At 33.4% G+C, this 24,424-nt stretch overlaps 3 protein-coding genes across 23 annotated transcripts in view; 2 read left to right on the top strand and 1 right to left on the bottom strand.

Annotated features, from left to right (window-relative positions):
* Positions 1-3,308, top strand: part of LOC106132522 (dynein axonemal heavy chain 10) — a 44,425-nt gene extending 41,117 nt beyond the window's left edge. The window contains exons 87-91 of the mRNA XM_060949621.1: positions 719-878; positions 1,108-1,327; positions 1,615-1,794; positions 2,206-2,352; positions 2,804-3,308. Of these exons, the coding sequence (XP_060805604.1) occupies positions 719-878; positions 1,108-1,327; positions 1,615-1,794; positions 2,206-2,352; positions 2,804-2,950 (854 nt within the window). The 3' untranslated portion in view covers positions 2,951-3,308. The remainder of the gene's footprint in view (positions 1-718; positions 879-1,107; positions 1,328-1,614; positions 1,795-2,205; positions 2,353-2,803) is intronic.
* Positions 3,309-3,364: 56 nt separating this feature from the next.
* Positions 3,365-4,639, bottom strand: LOC106132679 (uncharacterized). The gene is made up of 4 exons (XM_060949598.1): positions 4,481-4,639; positions 4,233-4,403; positions 3,896-4,105; positions 3,365-3,687 (listed from the first exon to the last, which is right to left on the bottom strand). Exons 1-4 carry the CDS (start codon positions 4,592-4,594, stop codon positions 3,541-3,543), a joined length of 642 nt encoding a protein of 213 aa, XP_060805581.1. The 5' UTR covers positions 4,595-4,639; the 3' UTR covers positions 3,365-3,540.
* A 6,272-nt stretch (positions 4,640-10,911) lies between these two features.
* LOC106132680 (cadherin-related family member 5) lies at positions 10,912-18,590 on the top strand. 21 transcript variants are annotated; one of them, XM_060949600.1, is made up of 15 exons: positions 10,926-11,034; positions 12,285-12,330; positions 12,967-12,996; positions 13,641-13,658; positions 13,887-13,919; positions 14,009-14,029; positions 14,120-14,152; positions 14,246-14,266; positions 14,526-14,558; positions 14,866-14,886; positions 15,092-15,121; positions 15,911-15,946; positions 16,303-16,326; positions 16,840-16,890; positions 18,341-18,590. In XM_060949600.1, the coding sequence occupies exons 1-15, from the start codon at positions 11,020-11,022 to the stop codon at positions 18,379-18,381; spliced, it is 453 nt and encodes a 150-aa protein (XP_060805583.1). In that variant the 5' UTR covers positions 10,926-11,019; the 3' UTR covers positions 18,382-18,590. The 21 variants fall into 21 exon arrangements, with proteins under 21 accessions (XP_060805600.1, XP_060805594.1, XP_060805593.1 ...); XM_060949604.1 differs by lacking the exon at positions 10,926-11,034 and adding an exon at positions 11,477-11,613; XM_060949603.1 differs by lacking the exon at positions 12,967-12,996 and having other exon boundaries at positions 10,924-11,034.
* The last annotated feature ends 5,834 nt before the right edge of the window (positions 18,591-24,424 follow it).

Genomic DNA, 24,424 nt, shown 5'->3' with positions numbered 1-24,424 from the left:
GAATCCATCACAATTAGCATTACCTACTTCTTCTAATTATTCAAGCGATGTTTAAATAGGTAAGTTATATGCCTTTAGCGAAACGGCCCAAAATCAACTTACGTACTTATTTTTTATAAGTATTTTAGTTTTTCTCATCTTCTTTCTCTTGATCATCATAGTTTGAATAGATTTCGTCATTTATATACCTTTCCATTCAATATAAGTGTATTTCAAATGTATTAATCAAGCCATTTTTAAAATTTTCTATTTACTTCCATGCCATCAGTATCATCTAAAAGTGAGTACCTTCTTTAAGCCTTTACATCTAGCTACCTTATATAATTTTATAAAATTTTGTAACGCATACCTATTTCTTATTTCATCTGCAAACCAATAATAGTGGAAACTGTACATGGTAAGTATTATCATATCTACCAATATTATTTGTGTTCTTATCTTATCCCGGTTGAGTCCTCTATCAAGCCAGCAGCCCAGGGCCCGGCCTAACGCTAATGAGCCATAGTCCTAGGGATAGATTATCGCATCTCTGGGATTAATCTCACAGAGAGGAAAGTTAGACATTTCCCTCTGGAGTGGAGTTCATGCTCAAGAGTCAGCTAATAACACAAAGCGACTCCCATCTATATGATATCGACTGTACCTATCTTATGGAAGACAACCTTAAATATTCAAAATTTACCTAAATCTCCGTTTTACAAGTATTTATTTCGTCCAGGCGAGGGTGGCGGGGCAATGAGTCGAGAGGACTTCATCGACACGATCGCAGTGGACGTACTCAGCAAGTTACCAGCGCTCTACGAGATATGGCGCGTGCGCAAGCAGTTCGAGATGAATATAACGCCCACGCTTGTGGTGTTACTGCAGGAATTGGAGAGGTATATAGTTTCATATGAAAAACCTTGATCGAAAGCTATCGCTAGTCCAACAGATATGATAATAAAAAAAGAAAAACAAAAAATTTCATAAAAATACTGATAGGCCACGTTCAGTAATTTGTCTTAATGATTGAATTGTGATTCAAATAGTGGTAGATTCCTAGTCCATCGCCTAAACGAAGAATCCTAAGTTAATAAGCCTATATCTTAGTCTTTGAATTTTTTTCAGATTCAACCGTCTCATCAGCCGCATGCGCAGCACCTTATCCCTCCTCCGCAAAGCGTTGGCAGGCGAGATCGGCATGGATGCGGTCCTAGACAACGTCTCCTACAGCCTTTTCAATGGACAATTGCCTCAAGTATGGCGATCTCTTGCTCCGGCCACTTGTAAAGGGTTAGGAGGATGGATGGACCACTTCATTGCTAGGACTAAGCAGTACTCAGACTGGGTGAGTTGTACTACTCTCTGATCTAACTTCATCGAGATTTAAGTAGTCGGTTGTTTACCAGATTTTTGTTCGGCGTGTGGCGCTCACTTCTAGCATCCAAGTGCATTGTTAGGGGCTAATTGATGGACGACTTCAACGCAATGCAGGAATTAAATGAATGGAAGGGGATTGTCAGTGCCAGATGCCAGTGAAACAATGACTTGTATGAAAATTTTATTTGATTATTTATCACAGGAAATGTATGGAATAGTATCCCGGATGAACTGTAAAGCTATCCGTATTTACAGGCTACAATAGAAGAACCGGTGGTAATCTGGCTTTCTGGTCTCCACATTCCCGAGTCTTACCTCATCGCTCACATCCAGATCGCGTGCCGTTTGTATACTTGGCCGCTGGATCGGTCCACACAGTTCACCAAAGTCACCAAGTGGACCTGCGCTGATGATATCGAGGAGAGACCCGTCACGGTAATATTTTCCTCAGTATTGTTGTCATCCGCCCTTCACGGTAATATCCTACAGTGCTGACACTGTGCTGAGTGTTTACCGTCTCTAACGGAATAAGCACTCATACCTAGTGTTATGTTACAATTATTATGATAACAGCGTTGCCGTTTTTTCCTGGCGTTTCTACCGGGTTGTACTGACCGTGGTCATAGGATGATCATCATCATCCATAATGTCATCAGTCGGTGCAACCCGGTCGAAAGATTAAGGAAAAGCAATATGTTTTCGCATTAATACCCGTTTGCTTACATTAATATCATGCAACGCGAAAGTTTATAAGTATTAACTGGGTTGCCATCTGTCATCAACCCTCTCTACATCATTTTAATATTATATTAAAAAAGTATACAAAAATTAACGGCATATTTCCAGGGTTGCTACGTTCGAGGGTTGTACCTGGAGGGCGCTCGGTGGGACGTGGAAGACAGCTGTCTCAGACGGTCTCACCCTAAAGTGCTGGTCACAGAGCTTCCTGTCATGTACATCATCCCCATTGAAGCTCATAAGCTGAAGTTACAGGTCAGGAATCTTTTTTGTAGTAACTTCTTTTCTTTCCAACTCTTCATGTGGTTTCAAAAGCAGCATGTTTAGACAGATCATGGCTCGATTCGACAAATTAAAATGCATAAAACGAATTTACTTGCGCATCAAACAATATAATCGCCGAGTAAATTCTTAGTAAATCGCTCATTTCCTCAATGTTCCTTTTCTCAGAATTCGGAATCAACAAACAATGCATCTAAATTGCATGGACATTATTTTTTAAAGTATTTCTACTGTACCTACATGATGTAATCGAATTAAAACATCAATATTTTTTTTAAATTTGATGTTGATTTCTTTCCCACTCACTCACTGTGGGTCATCTATGCGAATCTCAGGTTTCTGGGTTTCATTAGTCCAAACATAATTAACAGATGTTAATCTATTATGTAAGTATTATTTATTTACTCGTAGTTTTCTTTGACAGAACACCCTTCGCACCCCGGTGTACACGACATCGACTCGTCGTAACGCGATGGGCGTGGGTCTGGTGTTCGAATCCGATCTGTGGACCGCAGAGCACTGCAGCCACTGGATCCTGCAGGGGGTGTGCCTCATCATGAACACTGATTGAATTAACGTCATTCGTCATGTCTAGTCATCGTAATTTAATCTAGTCATGAGAGCTATGCATCGTAAAATATTCAATGTTTTTTTTTTATTGTCAGATTACTTTTCCTTTTTTGTACCTCCAATTTAGTTGGGAGTCTGCCTAGCTGCTAAGTCAGATGGAAAGGAAGGCTCATTGCTCGTAAATAGGTACATCAATACCCTTTCTTTTCATGACCAAATCTTTATTCCATGATTGGAATCTTGATTGAAAATGAATTTTTAACAAATAGGTCAGTTTCTGAAAAAGTGATTATGTTTAATTTTTATCTAGTTTGTCAACTTGCATTTAAATATCATTAATTAACTTTTTGAAGTTAAGATAAAATGTACATATTTTTAACTGATATTAAATAAAGACTGATATTATTAACCAAACTTTTTATTAAATAAAAGTTACACGTAAGTATTTTATGCCTTTTGTTAGGTTTCAAGTTGTATGAAATCTTCCATAAATTATATAAAAACTGCTCAATTATATCTACATAGTTATAATAATAATGTAAGGGTGTTACCATCCTTGAAGAAAGAAATAACATTTTTGTAAAGTTTATCTTACTTTTGTAAAGATTTAGCTCTGACTTGCGGAAGACACAAATTATAAAAGGATGAGCTTAAGAAGTCTTTTAGGGATTGCCATTTAACCCAGCCCTTATTGTGAAGAAACTCCCGTGTTTGTTCTTTGCCCACATAATGGGGATCCTGCGAAAAAAGATTATTTAATTTTTAGGCACAGACCTGAATAAGTTATTTTTGATGAACCAAGCATTCCAAAAGCCACACTCTAAGATTATTTATGAAACTGGTTTTATGCCAATCTTTCAGTTCTTTCAGATAATTTATTAATAAGACATTATTTTATCTGAGACTTATTAATTTGGCCACATTTGTTTTAAATAATTATTCTTACCACTACCAACAAACTGGCATCACTTCCACAAACATTGACTCCCATAATGCCTTTAGACGAGCAGTCTACGTCCCCACCCATCATCACAGGACTTCCAAAGTGCACAAAGTGTGATACTAATGAATCTATGACGCTTTGCAACTCATCTCCTTTATTGACATGAATAATTTTGCAGGGAACATCATACAACTTGTCTATTACAAGGCAAACCTGTAAAGAATTTCATAGAAATGAGAATAAAGAAGTGAGCTGACTGATCCACAATTCGAAAAATTTGGGATCCGATGGGGCTCCATCGAAACTTTAATGAAGCGTAAGTCTTACAATTGCAACTCACTTCAAAACTGCCAATCCACTGTCTTGATCCTCCAAAAGATTTGGGTTTGTCTTCCAATTGGACCAAGATTTCTTGAATCTCTCTTATGGACGGGACTTTTTGGTCTTCTTGATAATTACGTTTCATCCAAGAACATATGGTCTGCAGGGTACGGTAGCCGCAACCCCATCCCTTAAAAATATAAACATAACCTATTAGCCATTAATATTATAATGAAATCCTAAACATATTGCTACGAAAATAATTACTCTATCATCAAATCCGTCGCACAAATAGTGATAATATTCATAATTTCCATTTACAAAATAACAATCACCCGAAATATCGACACTTTCGTGAACGTTTATCAACAAATCTGACATTTTACTTTTTTTCGCTAGCAGAGCACAGACTGACTGTGACGTTCACCTCATGTCATGCATTACATTTTGCCTATTGATGTAGTTGAGTTACAAATAGTGAAAGGTTGCTAGCCCATCGCCTACAAGCAGAATTTCAAGATTTTTAGTTTTTCTAGAAAAGAGAAAGAGAAGACTCTCTTTCTCTTTAGAAAAGAGATGATAGAGAGGAGATAGAGAAAGAGAGGAGTCTCTTTCTCTTTAGCATTAATTTACTTTTTGAAATCTTTTGCTATCCGCTTACCCCGAAAACATAGGTACCTGTTTTTACAGGTACCTGTGTTTTGTACCTGTACTGTAAGATATACCTACCTACCTACATATATAGATCAAGAAATAGATACACCTAAAGGCAATAGAAATACCAGAAAGTATTAAAACTACAACAATGTTGTGTGTCGTCGTCATGCATTTTCTGTGCAGTTGTTATGATTTCAAATTTTTGGTGCGACAACATTCTACTTATTATTTACAAGAAGTAAATATTGTTAAGTAACTATTGTCTTATTTTTACGAATTCTATGCTACAGACAGAATTGGAGGCTTCAATCTTTTTATCTAAGTATGTTGATGTTTGATGAAGTACCTACCTACGTAGATGACGTCTCCTTCCTTGAACATCTTGTTATACAAAATATTTCATCTATTATCTTCTTTATTATTATCATGATTATCACCGGATATAGTTGACAAATTCAATCAAAGATTAAATACCTTTCTGATTGATACTACTCCACACGCAGACATAACAAAATGGACAGACATAAAGGAATGGTTTCTTCAGACATAAAGGAATGGTTCCTTCAGTTAGTATAACTTATACTAACTGAAGAAACCATTCCTAAACGTTAATTCGGTAGTTAAGCTAAATAAGATGATGTCATAATGATCTAGTAGTAAACTACTTGATCATTATGACATCATATCGATTTTTATGGCTTTTACCAATTGTGCACTTTAGTGAACAATCGAAATCGAAACAATAATAAATTAGGTAGGTACCTATTAAGAAAAGGCTTTGTTACAAAGATACGGCAATCCCGTTCGCGTTACGTCCATTCGTAAAAGATTATAATAGTCCTATTCCTTACATACACAAAGTCACCTCTATATTCCTTGCAGGGTAGACAGAGCCAACATTTTTGGAAAGACTGAAAGGCCACGTTCAGCTGTTGGTATGGAATTAGACTAAACGAAATGATAGAATCCTATTCCATGACACTGAAATAAACGGCTTAAATATCATAGTGAATTACCCAAACAATGAGGACTTAGTATGGGCAAAAAATATCCAGAAAACATACCTAGACAGGAAAACGGTCGTCTCGCCCAAAAATACCTACCTAACTACTCTGGTAAATAAACAACGCGAGGTCGTAACGGGTTATCAGTAGTCTGTGCCTATATAAGACATTTGGTAGTAGAATTTGGCGCACTCACACGTTATTTTTGCATTTCGGTCCGTACTTACTGTGACTCATAAAGTATTACGATTTTTCATCATGAAGGCTGTGGTAAGTCTTCAGATTATTATTAAAATTATTCATAGATGTCTTGATAAAAAAAGAAGAGTTTTTGAAAAGATTGAAAACAGTTTTCTGAAATTTTCATGGCCTTCGAGTGTTTTTGATTCTGCTGACTTTGTCTACTCTATAAAGGATAAATATACCTATACCTATGCATTTTGTTAATTAATGTTTGTACAACGGTGTTCATACAAATGTTTACCACTTTGATACGAAACTACAATATGACATGACCATCTTTTACGATACAGCATACTATTATCTATAAAACCCATTGGATGTTACATACCTATATAAAAGCGACAGTTTGTACTTTCACATTTTCATAAATTTATACCAATCTATATATTATTCGTACTTTGTATACTTACATTGCAGATAATCCTATCTCTTGCAATCATGGCAACTGTATGCGCGCAAGATAAAGGTGAGTGGATAAATACTTTTTAACCTAATTTGCCCCAAAGCTTGGCAAAAGTCTCAACCATTCCCTTCCACTTGACTCTATCGGGGTAAATATCCAATTAATCAATTATCCGGGAATTGTAGTTGTAAACAGATACTACCTAATATATTTCCATTTGCCATGATTCCTGTTTACTACTTTCATTTTCATACGAGATAGTTGGTTTGGGTTCTCTATCTTGACGTCTCACTTAAACCTCCTCGTCTATATTTTTTATTTATTTCTTATAATAAATTAAAATAAATTCTATCTATCTTTTATAACATAAACATCATGATCCTGGAATTTAGGTATCGTTTTTAATAGTTTTAAATATTCTTTGCTTTACGAATTTACCTGCTATTTGTTGCTCATTAAATTTATTTCTACCATACCTAAGTACTAACATCTTCACAATACTTTTTAAATTTCAGTAAAAGTTGCTGAAACGCCCGATTTTTCAGGTGGGTACTGAGTACTTTATATATACATACATACATAATAAACACGTCTAGACAGAGCCAACAGTCTTGAAAAGTCTGATAGGCAACGTTCAGCTGGTTGACTTAATGATAGACATAATTGAAATTCATATAGTGACCGTTGCCAGCCCATCGCCTAAAAGAACTACTAAACTACTAAGAATTCTTAAAATCTGTTCGTACATATACCTACTTAAGCATTTTCGATGCCAAACATAAAGCTCTTCCTTCGTTTAGTACAGTTACTTGACAAGAAACATGTTCTTTCAAACCAAACTATAGGGGGTCAAGCTCTCTGCAGGCCACTGTACAATACAAACTAGCGTTGCGGTTGTTTGATTGTTGGTTTGTTTTCTTTTCTTTTCAGTGAAAGTAGTTGATCAGGCACAACAGCAGCCCGGTGGATGTAAGTTCATACACACACACCTCTTTTTCCCCTTAAATCAATATAAATATAGCCCATACGAGACAAACTACACAGATTGAGTTAGACTCGAAGTATGTTCGAGATTTGTGTTAGGAGCTATTAACTCAACGATACTATATTTTATAATAAAGACATATATAAATAAACATCCATGACCCAGGCCAATCAGAAAAAGTTATTTTCTAATCATATAGGCCTTGATTCCAGTGTCACAGACCTGCTACCGCTGCGCCACAGAGGCCGTTAGGGTAGACAGGGCTTAAGTCACAAGACTCGAAGTCAAGTTTAGATGATGATATAGAATATATGTATATAGATAGAATTGATATTCTCAGATATTGAAAGATTGCTGGCCCATGACTAAATGGAAGATCATTCATTTGTACATTGTTTGTACGTTGTAGATTTAATTATTTCCCTACATGAATGTACTATCCATTTTAACAAAAGAAAAAATATCTACAAACTTAGTTATTAATGTTTTGCTTGCGCGTGCACGTACAATTATTATGGTAATAACATAAAAAGAAAAAAATCGTTAAAAACTTGAAAATTACCTAAGGTAAAATAACTATTGTGAAATCATTCTTACAGATGTTGTTGACCCCGGGTTCTACAGACCCCCAAGACCAGCCAAACGTAAGTACAATTTATTAACTCCATGTCTCTTAATATATGTAAGTATGTAAGTAAAGTGAACTTTTCTTGGTTAAGGTGGTAAAAGAAATTTTCACAGCATATTTGGACGATGAAACTAAGGGTGTCCCTAAAATATATCTAGCTAATGACCGATTAGTTCGTGTACAGAAAAGTAATTTTGTACATATTATTATCTATTTGTTTTATTCTTTTTGTTTTAATATGAATGGTGCGCAAATTTCTTGGATCATTAAAAAATCAACCTATGTATGTATTTCCTTATTTTTCAAAGATTTATAATTCGTTTTGTTTTTTCAGCTGACACTAGTTTCCCGCCCATAGGTAAGCAAGTATTTTATACATTAGTACCTACATGTTTAAATTATTCTGTCTTGCAGCTTCTAGGCTCTTTTATTTAATTTAAATATATGAATCAAGGTTTATATTAACTAATTATAGTATAAGGTACTTATTATATATTCTACCCAGTCATCAAAACCCCTCCAATAGATTTTTTGTAAATAAGTTAGGTACAAATATACATCGACACATCCTTTCAAACTTTCATCGTTTACTATACTTTTTGTAGGATAGGAAAAAGAATTATTTGTGGTTAAGTAAAAAAAAATATCACTACACCCAATCATTAACACTACATCTGTTTATAATAACCGAAATTTCTTTTTTCACAGGAAGTGTTAATGGACCTAACGAATATCCCTACAGACCAAGTGAGTAAAGTTTCTTAAAGGTTGTGCAAAATATAACAATTAATGGATTTCTGTTTTATAGAATAAGTAAAGAGTTTTATTGAAGTACTGTTCTCCGAATGTCTATACACACTTAACAAATTGTCGTTATACCTACTTGACTTTAGAAATTTGCAATGACAGTCGGGTCGCAATAATACGTACTCGTACATACGAATCCTTAGATGGAACTAAAATTCAGATGGTAGATTGCTAGTCCATCGCCACTGCCATGTTTATAATAAGCCTTTTGCTTAATTGACTTCTACAATGAATAAGATGATTTCTAATAATGTTAAATTGTTTACAGATGATGGCATCGCTCGTTCGGGACGTTAATCAGAAACCAGAAGAACCTCTCTCTACCATATAACGTTACGGCTCTTATATTTTTGTTATTATATAGTACTTAACAGATATTAAATAATATTATAAAGTATTTTAAGTGATTTTATTATATTATTTTACACCTACCTTCCTATAAGTATATGCTCTTGAGGTGAGGTCATACGTCGTTAGGAAACCTATACATCCAGGAAACTCAATTTAGTACTTAACCATGATTCAATATAGGTTATATTAACGTTATCCAAATTAGGTTGTAGAGTAAAAACACCCTCACCCAAGATCCATGGTCAAAGGCGTACTCCGGGCTCCTCTCCAGATGGGTGAGAATGCAACAGCGACTAAAGCCAGGAGCATGAAGAGACCTATGGGACAAGTAACTTTAACGAAATCGTCGATCATGGTACGATCAAGATTCAAATGAAAATATTGATAAACGGATAGGAAGCGAAATGAATTTTGTATTTATTGAATTGTAGAAATGTATTGCGATTAAGCAGTTAAAGTGCAGTGTGTAATTAAGATCACATAATAAATCTGTGGCCCCAAGGTAGGGTTATAAGGTACCTACTAACAATCTGTCAAACATAAAATAAATAAAAATGGATCGTTAAAATTATCGTCAAATACTTTGTACGATCAATTGAATTACAATAATACCTAGAGTGCATTTGACGCACGATATTATTCGTCCCATCAGCAATCAAGTGATTCAGTTTCATATCGAAACTACGTCACATTTATTTCTTATTAAAAAAAATCTGATCATTATCGATGTTTAAGCATTTGCTATCCAGACGACATTTACTATCCCTCGCCCTCGGTTCCGCTTAGGTACTTGAAAAATACCCTATGTCTTCCGCATCTGCTTCACACTAAACATACATATGTAGGCATTTCATGGAGAATGGTTTAGTGGTTTTGACGGGAAAGACGGACAAACAAACACAGTTTCACATTTATAATGTTAACTAGTTGCGCCTATAATGTTAACTAGTTGCGCCGTGTATTTATCGTAATAACAAACCACAGTACAGACAGACTCCCTCACATTAAAGGAAAATTAATGCCAGGCCACTAAAACCGATGCTGGCTTGTCGATCTCTCCGGGTCCAAACATGGTGTGAAAATTTTCTGAACCAACCCTGTCTATAAGAAGCTTATTATCCGATGTCTTAATGCTCGCCATCCTCAGTACACTAGAGCCAAGCCTTGAAAAAGCTGAAAAGCCACGTTGTAGAATAGAATTTCAAGATAAGAAGATCGGGAAGCGTCGGGTTTCATTCTTACATATTTAATGCATGTCATGACAATGTTATTTATTGTATGACAAGTTTACATCAGGGTCATATGGCGACAGGGATCAACGGCTTACATTCGAAGCATTAATCGTTTTTAAGCATTAATAGTTTTATTCACGAACGTATTCCAGGCACGTAACTCTTGTTCTATCACATAACCTCAAAGACAAGAAAATGATCATCTTTCTAAAACCAAACTCATTCAAACTTGAAAATTCCCAGCTCAATTTGAATGTGTATGCTTCTTAGAATTTGAATTTATTACCTTCAGGGTCATACGCAAACGTTTTATCTACTGAACTTTTAACATAGAGGATTTCCGATGATCCTAAATTATCAGAATTGAGAAACAACGCTGTTGTGTTTGTTTAAAAATATTTGCTCAGCTAGCCAAGGTGGAATATATAACGAAGGGGCCCCAGAAGCATTTAGTTTTTTCTTTAGGTACCGCTTGCTTCACTGGACCGTTTTGGAAATGAAGGCAGTTGCTGTGAGTAATATTTTTTTTTAATTTGACGGATTATTAAACAGATCGAGACGTTATACGCATAGAAAAATAGTTTTTTTTTTCCACATTCTTTTTGACAGTTTTTTAAGGTTCGATAGTTAAATGGCTAAAACGTTCCGTTTGTACACAGCTATAATTAAGATGAACTGTGTAGCACGATTATGTAATTTAAAAATATTATTGATAGGTACTTAATAAGTAGGTATACCATTTATTAATATAAAAACTTACGAAAATCTGTCTGTCCGTTCATCTGTCCATATCTTTTAAGCCGAATTTTGATGATTTTTATGGGTGTAGTTGATTAATTAACCAAGGTTAAAAATAGGCTTCATAATCTGGAATTTCCTTAGACAGTGAAGATTAATATTCCTTTTAAGCTTTTATCTTGAATTCCTATGACTGTGTGACAGATCATAATTAGTCGACGCTCTAATCTTATCTTGAAATATTGATAAAAATGGATAACACTTAATTTTTTTTTTAATTTAGTCAAGTAATCGATTGTTGTGTTTTCAACATATTCAACAAATAGCTTATTAGGAAATTAATTAAAATCAGGTATGTATGACACTTTTACTTATTTATGTTAAAAAATCCTTAAAAAATTAGGTTTTAAATATTTTCATAGAGTTATTTTGAATTTTTTTTTTACTTACCTATTTTCCATTAACTTTTGTTCGACGCTGCACTCCCATTTAAAGTAGGTAGGTTTCTGATGTTATATTAGTGTAATATCTATTAATAAGATACGTACATTTTAAAATCATTTCTCCAATCACTATGCTAATTTACAAAACATAAATCATACTTATCATTTATAAAAAAAGAAAATTATATTTTACATGTCTTTGCATGTGACAATAAAATAATAATGCATAACAACAACTATCGTCATATTTTTCAAAACCTATCAAAATATTTGCACAGTGATTTCATGTTGTGTAAATCAAATTTCCTTTATTTTTTTACACTTGAAATAATCCGGAATCCATTGACTTTATCTTATCAAATATACAAAGACATCCCTATCTTTATTATTAGAGCATCATGTGCCAATCTCAGTACACAAATGAAAGTGTATAAAATACATAGGCACTGCATTACACAAATTTACTTAGGTTTTATTTTCTGTGCACCGCATACTAAATAATAGTGTGAATAACCAGAGGGAGATATTAGAATTTGTTGTGGTTCTATTCAATTTCAAAATGATTATCTCTTGTTGGCAGATTTTATTCTTGGCTTCGCTAGCCATGGGGTCATCACAGGAAAAAGGTATGTAAACCATGTATATACTTATAAAAATATCTATCATACTTAAAGTAACTGATAGACTAGAAATAGATATATAATTTTCGTCTAGATAAAAAACACCTGCATAAAATCAATAAAAAATAAAATTGACCAGACAGATACAAAATTATTTATGCATAGGTACTTTTATTTACTTTGGTACCTAAAACACTCAGTTCTCAAAACTTGTACACAGTGTATTAATTTTAGAAAAGTGCTTATACTATTTGACAATTATGTCTGAGTCACTTCTTGTCACTGATACCTATAGAATAACGGCTTCAAAAAGGAGGGGTTCTTAATTCGACCGTATTTTGATTTATTATATAACTGTGGGCTTGGCGCTAGTTCTGTGGCGAATGCAATACCCGTCAATGTTTACATCAGCCAGCCATTCGGTCCAAAATGGGCTTATTTGGAGATTATCTACCATTTAACCCCTAATCTGGAGAAGTAGCCCAAATGAGAAGTACCTACCTAGCCCAAGTGAGAAGTTATCCATTAGCGAGTCGGTTGCCGTCATGAGAATAAGCCTAAATGCGCCTAAACGATATTCAGTACCTACATTTTACATTTAAGTATTTTTGTTATTTTTTTTTTAATTCTTACTGTTTTCAGTACACATCGTAGATAATGCACCAGGCCAAAGTAAGTATTTTATATGGAAACAAAATATTAAATTTCAAATACTGCTTACTTAACTTCTTGGAACTTTTATCATTGTTCCCTTCTACAAATCTGTTCAAAGTATGGAATGTATGTTTTAAATTCAAATTCAAACTTTTATTTGCATAATATGAGTACAACAAGGTCTTAAATATAATGTATAACAGATCTTCATATTTACCCTTTCGGATGTTGCAAACATTTTTTACTACCATCGGCGATAATCTATGAGAATGTAGAGAGTGTGTTGCCAAATCAACGAATACGCACGGGGGGAAGGGATTAAGGCCTAAAAACAATCTTAAATCTTTAATGTAGTTTTTCGGCAGTATTTTAATATTCCACGTTTGGCATAATGATAAAATTGAAATTCAAATAGTGACAGGTTACTAGCCTGTCGCCTAAAAGAAAAATCCCAAGTTTATTAGCCTATCCCTTATTCGTCTTTTACGACATTCAGGGAGAAAGAGAAGGAGTGGTCTTATTCTTTTTTTTGTTGGTGCCGGGAACCACACGTCACATTATTATAATATATCCATATTTCCTTTTTAATGTATAAATTAGGTACCTAACTAATATAAATTAAAATATCGTTAATATAACTAGGTATTTATTTTTTGTTCCAGATTATGGAACTGGAAACAGTAAGTATAGTTATTCGCTTCAAAATATAACTTTGAAAATCCTATTGTTTCATATTTATCCTGGCTGGATTGTCCCGGCTGCGTCCTCGCCTCTCTAAAGACGAATCTGGGTTTAACATAAGATCATTAAACTGATAGTTTATTTGATATATTAAACACATGAATTCTCTCCATGAATAAACGAAATAAAATAATAGAATGAATAAATATTGTTTTTTTTTATTGCAGTCGTGGATCCCGGCTTCTACCAACCATCTAACCGTAAGTTTCATTGATGTACTATAGAAATAGTGTAAAAACATTTTTTATGGATTTTTGAACTAACCTCTTATTATCTTATTACTTTTCAGCTAACTTAGGAACTGGCCAAAGTAAGTTATATATTACCTTAAATATATTTTAACATATGTATGGATTTCAATTAATTCCAATGGATAAATATTGTTTTTTTTTTATTGCAGTCGTGGACCCCGGCTTCTACCAACCATCTAACCGTAAGTTTCATTGATGTAGGTACTATTGAAATAGTGTAAAAACATTTTTTATGGATTTTTGAACTAACCACTTATTATTTTCTTACTTTTCAGCGAACTTAGGAACTGGCCAAAGTAAGTTATATATTACCTTAAATATATTTTAACATATGTAGCTCAGATTTCTGCTATTTCGTTAATTATAAACTACCAAGTTAAAGTTCTAAGAAACATGAAAAAAATATTCTCTTTTTTTTTATTAATTAATCTTTCTTTTAGATATTCTTCCTAACATCTTATTTACCGTTTTAAAATTCACCCAATATCAAGTAGATAATGAAATTCAAACAAAATAAAAGACGAAAATATATATATTCATTATTTTTTGTTCTAGTTGTCGACCCAGGCTTCTACCAACCTTCAAACCGTAAGTATCCCCGCAGCCTGAAAGGTTTTGCCACTATGGCGTGGCTCCCATAGTAATTTCTACATGCCATCCTTTATTATTCCGTCATGTAGTGCATTACCCAAATGTCAGCGAAATCCGATTAGCAGTTTACACAATTACACTAATTTATTTATATCTTAAGAATTCCTCGAGTTGCTATAATATACCGCCTTTTTGACTATAATTATAGTATAAGTACCTATTTGTTTAATTGTAAATTAAAAGATGTTTAGAGAATAAACATATTAAATGGGAAAAATTCATAATAATATTCTTTATTTTTCAGCTAACTTGGGAACTGGTCAGAGTAAGTAAACATAAATTTATTCATTTTTTACACCAACAAAACAATTTTTTTAACGTATTATTTTCTACATACCAGTTCATACACCTATTTATTAGATTCCAAAATGAGACGTATCTAAAATACTTATACAATTTTACTTCATTGTTCTGTCATTTACTTAATCATTTTTAAATAAAATTTCGGTATTTTTTTTTTTATTTTACAGTTGTCGATCCTGGCTTCTACCAACCATCAGGTCAGTTTCAATAATTATTTTTTAAAATTATTTAATAGAGTATGCATTTGTTCATCTTTGTTTCTTAAAAACAAAGTTTTTCGAGGCTAGTAAAGAATAATATGTATGTACTTCCTAGCACTTGAGAATAGAACTACTTCAACTCCCCTTGATCTAGAAGTGACTAGGGGTATAAGTAGTTTTGCCAAAAGCAGCAGGCATGATCCAAAATGCATTAGTTCAGGTATTACCCACTACAAAATCGATGTCACGAAACATTCTCTAATTATCATATATCTAAGTCATTTAATTACTTATTTGAGAAATCTACATACAATATAATACATGTATTGTGTAGATATATTGAATATACATGTGACTTTAAATACATCAGCAGCCTTTAAATTTTAGGCTTTCAGCATCGGAACAACTGTTTCTCTAGAGATGTTACATGTGTGTGCATGATCCTCGGTCAGGTCAAGATGAAAAACGAACTCGTACTGATTGGTCAGGGTTTTGCGAGACCCATAATAGAAGCCTCGAACTTATCTGCTCTCTCAACTAGGTTAAGCTGTAAAAATTTTCCGTATAAATGTACTTAGGTCATACTTAGGTATATACTTTTTCATCATTACAGTACTCACAAAAGTCGAAATTTATTCTGACTTAAGCTTCCAAACCTTTTTTCATATTTTTTTACTTAATTTACATTTTGTTTTCTTTTTAACTTAATTCTTCTTTTATTTTCTTAACATTTACTTCATTAATGATGTTAAAAAAAAATTATAACTAGGTATTATTTTGTTTCAGGTCCATCATACCCCGCATATCCACCCAGTCTATACCGTAAGAACAATCATGGACCAAATACCTAAAAAAATTTGGTCCAGTCTATAATCAGCTGTTCATTAAAGTCATTACAATAAAACACTAGCTTTTTAAATGACATAACAATTTTGATAACTTTGAAAACAAATTTTTTTGGTTATTCTCCTATATCCTCCGTAATCTCGATCCTGAAAGTCTCGTATTTCTAAAATTTTATACGATTAAATTAAAGAGTACGATTATCAGTTATGATTCTTGTTTTTTGAGAAATCATTAGAAAGTTTAAATTTTTGGGGGAGTATCTAAGTGATGTTTCATAATAATATTTATGCTCCCGTGATGTTTTTATTTTAATAATCTATTTTCTCTTTCAGCTAACCCTGGATATCCACCAATAAGTAAGTACCTACCTGTTTGCTACCACAAATATTTTGGAGGAACGTAGTTGCTACTACTTGTGAAATGAATAAATAGTTATTATTATATTAATGTACTTCCAAATTTTCCTCTCCTGTTGAAACTCCTTACAATCAGTAAGAAAAATACGTGTCAAGTCTCAGATTCCTACGCCTAGTAATTTCGACTGTAGGTACATTGTCTTTAGTCAGTCACTCAATAACAGAAGAGTTCCTTAAATATTTACAAAATTAAATTGATTGGAAAAGGCATACAGCTGAACTTGGCTATTAAGTCTTTGTGAGAATGTTGGCTCTGTCTTCCTCGAATGGGATAAAGACGTAATTATTTGTATGTATGAAGCTACGGTAATCGTTCGTAAATAAGTTGGCAAATTAGGACTAAAAAGGAGATGAGACATTTGCTGTTTCCATGGTAATGATTTAAGTTTTATAATGTGTAGGTATTTTCTTTTGACAATCTTATTGATAAATTATAAACTCTTTTTTTCGCAGACAATGGACCCGCTTACGTAGAAAACCCACCACCACCTCACTGGAGCCAGAGTGAGTAAATCTTTAGATAAATGTTATTCTAAAAACATCTTCTTACAAAATTTCTAAGTATGTAACCACCAAACCGCCGAGCTTGCATGAAGAGTGTTATGAATATGGATAATGCGAAAGAATTAAGTATGCAGAGATCGTGGAAAGTGGAAAGATACTGTCAACCCTTTCCGGAAAATGTATCTTAAACAATAAAAAATATTGTAACACAATAATTACTGAGGTATGAGAAGACCAGAGTAGTGATAGATACCGGCGGGACCTTATAACTTTGTCTTGTGATTTTGCTATTTAATTTAACTCTTGCATTTTCAGGTTAGCTTTAACTATGTGTCAAAAGATCCCAACGTTATTAAAAAAACAAATTTGTTGAAATAATATTAAAAAGAACTGCAATTAATTTGACTAAATACTTATTCATTATGGCAACAGCTGAATAAATACTTACCTAGATAACAGCTGCACATTTAATTTTATTGTTTTATGTTTTATATAAACAAGTGCAAAATTTAACCTAACAGGAAAGTCAACGACGATAGTTTTTAGCGATATTTTCCTCTTAACACAGGTGGGGAGCTAAACCATATAATAACGAGAGAACAAACAATGCGCGCTCTACATAGCTATGCGTTCAAAAACGTAATAAAATACGGTAGTATTTTATTATGTTTTTGAACGCATACATTTTGAGAAGGTGATTTACTTATGTAAAAATTGTTATAAAATTATATACACTCAATTTGGACATATAGACACACTTCTATGATGTCGCTTTTTTTGAGAAAATTGTTTGCACAGACATACTGAGTAATGTCTGCAAACGTTTAATATTTGCGATGCGATTTGCCGAATAGCGAAATGTAAACATAGCAACAGAGCCATTGTTAATTCGTGTCAAGCGAAAAAACAAAAGCATATTTAATTTATTTACAAATACCGTCATATGTAAACTTATTCAAACAATTCCTAACAAATCCGAATTAAATTTCTAGGGATAGAAGAAATCGAATTTACCCTTAATTTCGGATTGTATGTTCAAAAAAATTAAGTTGTAGTATCATTAATACATAAAATCATGTCTATAGCCCTTGCGGGGTTGACAGGGCCAACAATTTTAAAACTGGCAACGTTCAGCTGTAGGTATGGTTTTATAATGGAATGCTACTGACGGGTTACTAGCCCATCGCCAACAAGAAGAATACCAAAATTATAAGACTCCCTTAGTCGCCTTTTATGACATCCATCGTTATATATACGTAAAATATTTTTAATAATGGCGTTTTCGGTTGCATCTTCACTAGGCACGATCAGATCCTACTAATAACCTTAGTCACCTCCAACGGTACTTGAAAAATGGGACTTATTCTAGCAGGTACTACAAGTCACAATAAGAAAATAATTAGAAAAAAAATTTGTCAACAATAAATTGGTATTTATTTCATTGTTACAGCTTTGTACCCTTCTGGAGTTGCTCGGGACGCCAACAACTAAAATCTGCTGATGACGTCATATCCAGATCAGATTCTATTCTCGGCTGAAATACCTTCAATATTTCCTTACAAAAAAAAATAATAAGTGTAGTACATTGAAATACCTTCACCCAAATTAATGTTCCAAAGAAAACATTACATCGTTTTATATGTTTTAATGTATCCAAATTTTATGAAAGAAATATGAAATAAACAATAGTCAATTAATGAGGTATTTGTTTTTTTAATGTATGAATTAAATTCTAAGAGCAATATGGGGTCTAAATTGGTGCCTTAATACTTTTTCCTTTAAAAACCCCAAGTTTCACGTATCAGGGAACAGATAATTAACTCATTATCTCATATTAACTTATTTCTCATCTTTTCGAATTCCCGATGGCACGTGACACCACTATCTCTGAATATAGTCTGCTGCCGAACCCAGGAGAACCTGGAAAAACTCCGTGAACAGCTCATGTCAGTGCAATTTTCTTCACAATAGTCCAAAGCTTTTCAACTATCTACGAGTAGTTATCTTTCGGATCCAACACCACCTAGTACGGTTTTTGACATGGTTCACATAACGACAACTAGGATGCCTTTTAAAGCTCAAAAAACTAGTCCACCAGACTCGAAAACAAGATCACATAAGTATTTTTTATTAGGATTTCATATAAACCCGGACCTTCTCAATAGTTCCATTAAATGCTTATTCACATCCGTAGTCCTGGGCTTCTAAAATTAATTACTCTACTTTTTTACTCTCATTTCATACCACAATATACCTAATTATCTAGTTATTGTGGTCTTTAATTAGTTTCCTGTTAATGATTTCAATTATTATCCAATTTGCGACACGCTCGCTTCCTATGTCCATCTCTACATATAAAGGGATCGTGGGATTTTTATCTCTAAGTAAATCTTTGGATTGCACATCCGTAAGTCTGTGATAATGGCAAAATTTAAGGTGAGTATACATTTTTGCTATGTTGCTATTCACGTTAGTATGGTCCATGCGATAAACGTATATAATAGTCGTCGTCATATAACCTTCGTCGAAAATGTGTGATTTTGAAGTACTTACTTTTGTTTTACTAATACAACAGGATTTTGCAATGATTCTTGGCGACTACTTGTTCCTACTAAGATTGGAGTATTAGCAGCCAGTTTACTTCTTAAGCTCCATCAACTCTTTTTTTTTTACTGTCATAGTTATCACAAATAAGTAAATGCTTTGGGTCTTCTGAAATCGCCATGCGGCAAAGTGTAGTATTGTGTGTTGAACGCCTATTACTCACGACCTCGAATCACATGGTAGTTAAAATTATAGGTACCTTTAGTAGGTAGTCTTTTGTATGCATAAATAAATGGCAATACAAAGACGATTTATTTTAATCAATTTAAAAATGGCCTAGAAAGAGAATTATCATCATGACCTATTCAGGGATCGATCTCAAACGTGTAAAGCCTATCAATACATTACTATTTCGTAGGAAATGTCATACGATAAAATTACTCTAAAAATTCCAGCTCCTCTTCACGCTCACCCTCCTTCTGCTGGTGTCCATGGCGACAGCTGGTGATGACGTCACCACCACCACCGAGGGTCCAGCGACCACAGCCACCATAGCCAACAACGCTGCCCCGGATGCAGACTCTAACAGTACCACCACTGATCCTACGGCTGACACCAGATGAAACCGGTATTCAAAGCAAACTCACTGTAGGATTCAAAACTTGAATACGAATTCGTGACTGTTTTAGACATGAGAAAAGAATGGCTTAAGGGATAACTAATGAAAATAAAGTCTTAAAAATAATCATACAACAAAAATCTACGTTTAGTGAAAATATGGACGTGAAACAAACAATAATAATTTAATTGGAATAGCAAATTTAATAAAAATGATTCCATGGGAAAAAAAAATATTTAATTAATTAAAAACTAAACATAATTACAGTTAAACATTATTTAAAAAAGGAAAATGAAATAATTTAATGTACTTATAAAGTTATACCTACCTAAAGGAAAATTGTTGAACCTACATAATAAGTGAAGTGAAAAATACCAAGTGATGTCAAGAATTTCTACCTATATAATTTATCCGCAAGTGAGTTTGCAAGATTGTGCCATAAAAAATAATAAATGTATTGTAGCATGGAATTGCTTTTTCAATGAAACCCATCTTTGATCCAAAATAAATAACTCACATTTTGTTTATTTGCATACATACATATAATAACGTCTATATCCCTTGTAGGGTAGACAAAGTCAACAGTCTTGATAGTCTATCAAGCCACGTTCAGCTGCTAAGCTCAATGATAGAATTGAGATTCAAATAGTGACAGGTTGCTTGCACATCGCATACAAGAAGAATCCCAAGTTTATAAGCCTATAGCCTTAGCCTTTTTTTAACGACATCCATGGGAAAGAGATGGAGTGGTCCTATTCCTTTTTATATTAGTGCCGGGAACCACACGGCACACACGGGATCCATTAACTTATATCTCCCAGTAATATCTCGTCAAACTCTTAAGTTCGTAGCCCAGGTCTCTTTTCATATCAATACTTATCTTTCTATAAAACTTCCAGTCAATGTAATAAGAAGATGTTTTTACTCTCAGTTACCATCCGATAAAATTTGCTAACAATGAGACGATATAATAAGAGATCAATTAAACAAATTACTCGATTGGATGTCTTATTTTTACCTTTTCTCATCAAGTTATTGTTTTCTTATCTCAACATTAAAAAAACGTTCTATTTCATATTATGTTTGTAGACATACAAGTATGTTTTGTACAATTTATTGTAATTTTGTTAAACTAATAATAATTTTAATCTAAATTAGCGACGCAGCAGTTTTTTAAAATTGAGAACCGTTATTACTTATTAGAAAACTTCTTGTAAAAAATATGAGATGTAAGTACTTATTAGAGCACAAACTTAACATAAGTACATTAACTTTTGCAAAATCCAGACAGGATGATTTTTGACTGAGACAGACTGAGAGATAAACCAGTAAAAACTCATTTAAATCATTATTTCATTCTGCTTTTTTTATCATTCGCGTCGAAAATGTATGTCTGTGTTTATTTTATAAGTTTCCTGTTATACTGAGGTGGCAAAAACACAGACTGTAGTTTTAACCATTAAAAGACATATAATTCGTTTTAAGAATTTAGTGTGTTGATAACTTGGTTGTTTATTACCAGGATAATTTCTTCATCACAAAAATTCTAACTTCATAAAATTGTGGTTCATTCGACGCGTTGATGTCTTTTCAACTTTTTGGCTACGAATATATTCACTTTTATACGTATATTTTAGCACGCAGACCGTCAAAACTTTCTGTAATAGCATGTAAGGAATCAAGAGAATTACAGGAATACGAGTACGTTATAAGAAGTAATCATGAAAAAAAAAACAGATTTTTATATTATCGTTTAATAAATAATTTTTACAAGAACTTTTAATAACTAACAAATATTTACAAATTAACTGCCGTATAGATACAGTTTATTGCGCATACAGTTGTATACGACCAAGTGAAGAGTACCGCCATGGCGTTTAGTAATGCTGAATTTCGAATTAAGTCCCTCTGTGTAAAATCTTTTTTCACCATAACATCCCCACGTCCCAAGACAGAAGCTCGGGGTGCGCCCTTCGATCCTGGTCTAGGTAAGGTTTTTACATAAAACGACATCCATCCGACCTCCGCAACCTTTTTTTCTGAATGAGCTTTTTAATCATGATCCAATATGAGGTTCTCCTCATATTGGATCAAGATTAAAAAGCTCATTTAGATCGATTTGAAAACGCTAAAGCTGGGCTTTACTAAGGCGCGACACATGTTAAGAATAGCCCTTGTAGTGTCTTCCTAAATTAAAAGGAATTCCTATGACTAATAGAGATTACCAACTACATTTGGCGATGTTTTCTCCACTCCATACTTCGTCTGTTAGAGATATAATTATTTGTGTCCTTCGGATAACTGTAATATGGATAATATGCTCCAGTTTTCCTATTGAAAACCAGGTAAGGTGGCATATAACCAGAATAACTGGCCAATTTAGGCGACCAGTTCCTACGATAGGCACTTCTCTTAGATTTTCGTTTATGTTTCTTGTTTACATGTTTCGATTTGATTTCGTGCATCAGGTAGTCAGAATCGTCGAAGGTTTTAGTCACGTCTGAAACTGCCGTTACCCGCTTCTTCTTTGCAGATGCCAACGGCAGAATTATTGATAACAGTAGGATCTGTGAAAGATAAAAAGGAATATGTTACTGTCACTATCTGAATCTTAAGCTTAATATGGCCTTTCAGTCTATTCGAAATTTTGGACTCTGTCTTCACCGTAAGGGATAAATACGTACGATATGAATGTATGGAATTGTTTATTTCTTTTTTATTTTATAAGCACTTCCAAAGGCATACGTTGGATGGCCGTCGCTTCCAAGCATACATGTTGGAAATATTTAGGCGAGTCCAGTCTTGTACTTCTTGCGACTAGAAAGATCATAAATTTGGCAAAAACCCAGGGAGCCACCTCCACATACGCCAGTGCAGCCGATGTGACGATCACTTTTCCAGAACTAAGTTATAAATATTACCAAAATAATAAAGAGCCATTACATACCTGAAGAAATATTATTCGAATGAGCTGCATTTTAATTTCAAATTGTAACAAACTATCAAACAACACATGAGAAAAAACACCGACACTTGAGCCTGCCCTGAAATCGTGTAAATAGTGAAACCTCCGTGAACTTCACTTTTTATATTTGTGACTTTCAAGATAATACAGCACTTTCTTTCACAAAGAAAGCCATGGCGTCGCCGTCATATATTCTCAATACTCTTAGTCTCAAAATAGTTTAACACTAACTCTTTAAAGGGGCTTAGCTCGCTTTCTGTTTGCATTTAATTGGTCTTTGTTTTAGTAAAAGTAAACATTAAAAATCAAGACAATTTTTTTTTTGAGAATAACATTGATAAAGTTTAATGATCTTCACGTGAGACTTACAATTTATATATTTCTAAAGCAATTAATAATAAACAACAAAATTTTATCGCCACTCAATTACATATTTGATAAACTTGAAAAGAAATAGGTAGGTATAGTAAAAATGAAACACAAATCAATTCGGAGAATTCTATACTCAACTCGTTTATCCCACTTCAAAGTTGTTGATTTTAAGGAAATACATTTTAATATCTAAACAAATATATATGATAATAGCAAATTGTATTTCGGAATTTTATTATTGTTAAAGACGGCCGTTTTTTCCAAGTGTATATTATATTTGCTGATAAAGGAAAATAATCATATTAGGAAGTTATTATATTTTTTGTTGGCGACAGCATTAGACGTCGAATACCATGTTGTTTGAGTACCACCGTGTTTATCTTATAAGGCCAACCATTTTTTTAGTAATAACATCTCCACATCTTTTTAGTAGCAAGTGTGAGAAAGCAATTAGCACGGAGCTGTTTATTTGGTGACCCGCTTACTTCTTGACCTCGGCTTTATTTGACATACATTTTGGAGATAATATTGCTATCCTAATGTATGCAAATGGGAATTAACGCGAAAACATACTTTTTTTCCTGACGTTTCGACAGGGTGGCGCCGACCGTGGTCACAGGTTGACTGGTTCGTATACATTAATATCACGTAAAGTGAAAGTTTTTAAGTATTAATATTGGTATCCTGCATCGGAAAGAAAATAACAATGTTATTATATAAACATATATGATAGGTATTGAACTTATTTTTACCTATAACACCATTGTACCTACACATTTTTACAAGTGATTAGAGAAATTAATTGAATAATTTTTATGATACTTTTCTAACTGGTTATTCACACACTAACTTAAGTATTTTTACCTCAAAAGTCAGAAATGATACAAATTTAGACGATTTTATTCATAAAAATTTAACTGACTTAAAATGATAAAAATATTTTAATTATCAATGCTCGATGTTTTAATTATCAATGCTCGGCTTAAACTACTGAAGGGATATTCGGATCCACACAGTTATAGAAATTTTAGAAT

This window comes from Amyelois transitella, chromosome 19 (genome assembly GCF_032362555.1).
Source record: "Amyelois transitella isolate CPQ chromosome 19, ilAmyTran1.1, whole genome shotgun sequence".
Lineage (NCBI taxonomy): Eukaryota > Metazoa > Arthropoda > Insecta > Lepidoptera > Pyralidae > Amyelois > Amyelois transitella.
Note: the sequence above shows the minus strand (reverse complement) of the source record. Positions and strands in the feature narration are given on the sequence as shown.

What these genes read in the sequence shown, in the direction of transcription:
- LOC106132679 (XM_060949598.1), bottom strand. Translation starts at nt 4,594, where the DNA reads ATGTCAGATTTGTTGATAAACGTTCACGAAAGTGTCGATATTTCGGGT. An exon ending in AGTGGATTGGCAGTTTTGAA is followed by an intron (nt 4,106 to 4,232) that starts GTGAGTTGCAAT and finishes AATTCTTTACAG; the next exon opens with GTTTGCCTTGTAATAGACAA. An exon ending in ATGCCAGTTTGTTGGTAGTG is followed by an intron (nt 3,688 to 3,895) that starts GTAAGAATAATT and finishes CTTTTTTCGCAG; the next exon opens with GATCCCCATTATGTGGGCAA.
- LOC106132680 (XM_060949599.1), top strand. Translation starts at nt 12,264, where the DNA reads ATGATTATCTCTTGTTGGCAGATTTTATTCTTGGCTTCGCTAGCCATG. An exon ending in GAACTTAGGAACTGGCCAAA is followed by an intron (nt 14,267 to 14,525) that starts GTAAGTTATATA and finishes TTTTTGTTCTAG; the next exon opens with TTGTCGACCCAGGCTTCTAC. An exon ending in ACCACCTCACTGGAGCCAGA is followed by an intron (nt 16,891 to 18,340) that starts GTGAGTAAATCT and finishes TCATTGTTACAG; the next exon opens with CTTTGTACCCTTCTGGAGTT.